Source organism: Mastomys coucha, unplaced genomic scaffold (assembly GCF_008632895.1).
Source record: "Mastomys coucha isolate ucsf_1 unplaced genomic scaffold, UCSF_Mcou_1 pScaffold20, whole genome shotgun sequence".
In the NCBI taxonomy this organism is placed as follows: Eukaryota; Metazoa; Chordata; class Mammalia; order Rodentia; family Muridae; genus Mastomys; species Mastomys coucha.
This window is the reverse complement of record NW_022196903.1, coordinates 50081781-50087272: the sequence shown is the minus strand read 5'-3', so window position 1 is coordinate 50087272 and position 5492 is coordinate 50081781. Positions and strand designations below refer to the sequence as shown.

At 50.5% G+C, this 5492-nt stretch overlaps 1 protein-coding gene across 8 annotated transcripts in view; it reads left to right on the top strand.

Annotated features, from left to right (window-relative positions):
• Crhr2 (corticotropin releasing hormone receptor 2) overlaps positions 1-4821 on the top strand; it is a 44772-nt gene extending 39951 nt beyond the window's left edge. For 7 of the 8 annotated variants that reach the window (XM_031381984.1, XM_031381983.1, XM_031381986.1 and 4 more), the window contains 4 exons: positions 1557-1642; positions 1821-1956; positions 2334-2375; positions 3403-4821. In XM_031381984.1, the coding sequence (XP_031237844.1) occupies positions 1557-1642; positions 1821-1956; positions 2334-2375; positions 3403-3543 (405 nt within the window). In that variant the 3' untranslated portion in view covers positions 3544-4821. The remainder of the gene's footprint in view (positions 1-1556; positions 1643-1820; positions 1957-2333; positions 2376-3402) is intronic. The other variant, XM_031381987.1, reaches the window with a different exon arrangement.
• The last annotated feature ends 671 nt before the right edge of the window (positions 4822-5492 follow it).

The following is a 5492-nucleotide window of genomic DNA, read 5'->3' as shown; positions in this document are numbered from 1 at the left end:
GTGGGTGGGTGGATGGATGGATGGATGGATGGATGGATGGATGGATGGATGGGTGGGTGGGTGGATGGGCAAAAACAGTGGGTGGAAAATAGAATGAAGTGTTTGGTGGGAGGATGGTTGGATAAATGGATGACTATTTGGTAGGTTAATGGAGAGATGAAATATTTGGGTAGATAATTGAATGATCCAGTTAGTGAATTGAATGATGCTCAATCCAAGAAGTATTTATAGAAATCTGAGATAACTTTTTATTTCTTAGAGACATCAGAAAGACTTGGGAAAAGAACAAGAACTTTGTGTTACCTTAGGCTAGGTGAACCTTGAGAGACAGCAGGCAGCAGGCCTTGAGCAGCCTCCCGGCTGTCTGTGGGCTCACTAGGCCATATTCTATAAATGAATGTGAGAGAGCAGTGAGGCTGTAGGGAGGTGGGAATCTGAGGTCTCCAGATCCTCCACCATCCCGCTTGGGGACAGTCAGCTACAAGGCTGATACATATTGATGTCCTTTACTCCCTTCCCTGAATCTATAGAATAGGAGAGTGAGAAGGGCTGGCTCAAGGCTCAATCTATAGAAGCAATGGATTTTTCTAGACAGAGACTGGGGAGCATGTGTGTGTCTACACAGACAGGCCAGCAGACATCTCTAGGCTAACTATGTGTCTCCTAGCCTATGAACACTTTCTGGGAAAAGAGTCCCAACAGGCACATACACATGCCATTCCCATTTGCCTGCACTTAGCAATACATAAAGAGAAATGTAGGCACACACTGTTCCCTGATAGACACATATGCATGGTCGCACAAGACCCACTCTGAGACAAGCACATATGGACAGTCATACAGGGTGGCATACACAGAGGGACAGCACAGCCCCGGGGACCAGTTGGTCAATTTACTGACTCTTGAGATCCCTCTCAGAGAGCAAGAGACCCATGCAGCAGGATGACCCATGGCAGTCAGAGGTGGGAGTGTCTTCAACGTTAAGGGAAAACACCAAATGAAGATAAATTAGTCCTTTCCCATCGCTACTAGGCAGCCCACTTAGCTTCCTCGCTCATGGGTGTCTGAAGGCTTAGGAACACCTAGGAGTAGGAGTACTAGAGACTAATCACTCCATCTGGCCTGTGTCCCCCTCCCCTGGGGCAGAGCTGAAAGGACCTTTGACCAACCTAGAGCTGGTAACAGTTTGAGGGGCCTCTGAGATCCTCCACCAAGAAGTAGGGACCCTGTGACCAAGAGAGGTAGATCAGAGATCTGGGGTGTGGTTCTGTATAGTCTTGGAGTAAGGCAAGGGTTAGGGTTCTCAGTAGTGACTCCACAGGAGTGGTCACGTCTCCCACCCATCTTCTTTACAAGCTGTCGGGGCCATGGGTGGAGAGCAGGCACTAGAATCAATGGGTGCCTTCCTGCCCGCTGGGAAGAAGCAGAAGTTGAGTGACCAAAGCAGGTGCCCGGTGCCGGAACTTGTGCCTACGAGGCAGGATCAGGGATTCTTTTTCTCAGCCCACTCCCACTTACACACTTTCCCATGTCTCCCCCACTCTGTTTTCTTCCAGATCAATTTTGTGTTTCTGTTCAACATCGTCAGAATCCTGATGACAAAATTACGAGCATCCACCACATCTGAGACAATCCAATACAGGTACGGAAATGCCTGGGCACCTTGACCTGACAGGCATGGAAGAAGCAAGAGGGTCCTCTCACCAGAGCTCTTGGAGTCCCCACACCTAGAGTTGCTTGAGCAAAGCAGGGCCCCCCTGAGTGAGTCCTGCCTGTAGGTGAGCTTAGGTTTGCCCTCACCCTCTTGCTTCCTCATCCAGGAAGGCAGTGAAGGCCACCCTGGTCCTCCTCCCCCTGCTGGGCATCACCTACATGCTCTTCTTTGTCAATCCTGGAGAGGACGACCTGTCCCAGATTGTGTTCATCTATTTCAACTCTTTCCTGCAGTCCTTCCAGGTAGGCACCCCCGCCGCAGTGCACTTCCCAGGCCCGGATGCTAACACAGAGCCGGCTCGCTAGGATCAGTTACATGAGCACCGAAATGCAAGCACTTGCACATGCAGAACCCCACTTGGCCCCAGGTGCTGACCAGGCTGCCCTGGTTGTATCACCCCATCCTGGCGTTTAACTGTCTTAACCACTTCTGAGAATACCTAGGACAAGTTCAGGATGCTGAGACAAGAGATCATGCCGGCTTAGAGCAGACCCTGGTGTAACTGCATCTCTTGTCTGGGCCCAGGACTTTTGAGCCCCCAGCCATCCTGTGTCCTCTCACACTGCCGGCTGGAATGACCTCTCAGCAGATGCCTGACGTCTCCTTCCTTCCTTTCTAGGGTTTCTTTGTGTCCGTTTTCTATTGCTTCTTCAATGGAGAGGTAAGAGACAGGGCCTTTGGGGTGGTCTAGGGGCTCAGGTCTCAGACTGCACTCCCAGGTGGTCCAGTCAAGCTGCCCAGCCTTTCATAAGAGCTTCATCACTGGCTCGTCTCAACTCCATCGGATAGGAGATGGAGCTAAGAAACCATGGAGCTTTAAGGGAGCAGGACTTATCCTGCAGAGCCAGCTTAGATCAACTACACAAGCCAGAAAGAACATGCCTGTGCTCAGTGTATGCCCTCAGAGTCAGGGAGCAAGGTGCCCAGACAGCAGGGCCTGTGCAAGTCAGACAGAGGGGATGACAAAGGAAAACTTTCAGAAAAATGAGAGGTGGCATATCCAAGCAGTTCTTTATGACGGAGAAGAAACCGTCAGGGGCTGGTAAATGACTGCTGAAGCTCAGGACCCAAGTTCAACACCCGAAAATCACATGGTGGAAGAAAAGAATCTACTCCTGAGTGAAAGCTGACCTCTGCATACATGCCATGGTGCTCAGTGGAAACACATATGCACATGTATGCTCGCACACGAATGCACAAGCACATACACACTCACACACTCACACACACACACACTCAGGAAGAAGCTGTTTCTTCTATTACAATACAAACAGAAGAGACTCGGTAGGGTGTAGAAATGATGGAGCCAGGAGCTGTCCCTTTAGGCAATGGTAAAGAAGGCAGGGCAGCATCGTGGGCAAGGAGAGGCTTTCCTGGTGAGGGGAAAACTGGGCCTGCCTGATGCCTGCTGAGCTGAGGGACTGACTTACAAAGCCATAATGCCTAATTCATGGCGGCAGGGGAACTGGAACCTTAAGCAGCCCAGTGGCCTCTCCAGGAGAGGGAAAGAGAGGATGGGTCCCTGAAGGAAACTGCGGGGCAGGCACAGCGTTCAGGGGAGGTCCTTAGTTTAAGATCTCACCAGCCCCTTGGAGTGAGGGCGGCAGGCCGAGGGCCATTCCAGACATCAATAGTCCTGGAGATGGGGATAGAGGATGGCAGAAGCAGGTGACTCTCCTTCTCCTCAGGTGCGCTCAGCCCTGAGAAAGCGGTGGCACCGCTGGCAGGACCACCACGCCCTCCAAGTGCCTGTGGCCCGAGCCATGTCCATCCCCACGTCTCCCACCAGGATCAGCTTCCACAGCATCAAGCAGACAGCTGCCGTGTGATCCTCTGTCACTGTCTGCCCATCACTCCACCACCGAAGCCGCTTCCCCATCCTTTACAGCCTTCCCCTGGGTCCTCCTGGCTACACTGACCCTTGGGGTGCAGGAGAAGTGTAGGGGGGATGATGAACTCTCCCACCTGGAAGGAAAGGAAAGCTATGAAATGGGAGGGGAGGCTCTGAAGGACGAGGGCCCAGTGCAGGCCACACATCTCCAAGCAAGAGGGAGCAGAGGGACATCACGGGACCCTCAGAAGGGGTACATCGCACACCATCAAGCCTCTGTGCACCCAGCCTCTTTTGTGGGGATCCTCACTGCAGCACCCATTTACATCTGAAGAAACTGAGGCCCAGAGCAGGCAGGGGTCTCGCCAAGTCATACAGCTACTTGCCCCACCCACAGCACCCACAGTTGGCTCTGCTTCTTTCTTTCCATCTCCACACATGGGGGGTACCCTCTAAAAGTGAGGAAGACAAGAATGAGCTTATCTGGCTTCATCCCTGGGACAATCTAGCGGAGAAGCCTCCCTCTTTAGTAGCAGCCCTTCACCGAGCTACCCCTCTTCTTCCTCAGTCCTCTTTCCGTGTGTCTCTAGGAGAATGCTGGCTTCTCGTCGGCCATCCCTCCTGGGAGACCCCCATTCAGTCTGGGCTCAGTCTGGGGAGCTAGACCATGGGAAGTGAGATAGATGGAAAGCCCCACTCTCAGGCCAGTCATATACACAGTGCTAGACAGAAGGAGAACAGGAGTGCCAGAGGGAGAAGGGTGAGGATCCCTCAAATCAGAGTACATCTGGGAGTGACTGAAACAAGGACCCCCAGGTTTTCGGTGACATCAGCTAGGCATCTGTGGAGTTGACCACCTTCAATTCAAGCAACTAGATGTCAGGGAGATAATGTGGGGCAATGACAAAGGCAGAATGTTTGTAGGACATTAGCCATGATCCTCTTATGGCCTGGGCCCAAGCAGGCCTTCCTGTGGCCTGTGGTAAGCTTAGAGTCTTCAGGTTCGAAGGGCCTGAAGATTCCTGTCACCCCAAAGGGTGGCATTCGCTCCATCCCCAGTGTAGAGCCCACCTGTGCTAGGGACTAATATTCTGGAACTGGGAAGGAGAGAAGGCAAGGCCCCTCCAGATCCAAAAGCAAGAAGCTTGATACAGGCTCCACTTCCATTCCCCTGTCCCTGGAGCAGAAGAGGGTGGAGGGGAGCCGACAGATTTGAAAAGGCCCCTTGTCTAAGCACTCCACAAAAATAAACTTTGAAATCTTATCCAGCCTTACACATTTCTTGTTTGGCATTTGATACATTGTAATGCATGAGAAGATGTGGTTTCTGACATTTGGCAGCATTTGAATTTTAGAAGAAAACTGTCACTGCACTTTAAAACACACCAAATGACACCTAGACACTGCCTGATTCCAGGCTCCCTGTCACCTGTCTTAAACACTTTGTCAGTGGGTGGTTCGTGTTGCCCCTTTTCTTTCTAGCCTTCTTCTTCATCCTACCGTCCCTAGGGGATTTTATTTTCGGAGGTCTTCTCTGGCTTTATTGAACGTCTCTGCCTGGCTCTTGGGATTTTCAAGAGTCTTCTAGATTGGCCTACCACGACTTTTATTTTTCTGGATTTGTTGGACGGGACCTTACTACTTAGCTCAGGCTGGACTCATACTTGCTGAGTAGCTCAGGCTTGTCTTGAACTTAAAATCTGCCTCTGTCTTCTGAGTGCTAGGACTATAGACACATGCTTAAAAGCATTTTTAAATATAAACAACTTATTAAAGCCACATTGGATATTGAAAATTTAAAAAAAAAACACTTTCTTGTTTCATTTATAAATAATTGTTAAACTTAGAATGGAAATTATATTGAAATCACACCTCAAACAAATGCATGGAAGTTTAATTGTTCAGGAATCCATGGATGCATTTTACAACAAAAATGAGTCAGATCAT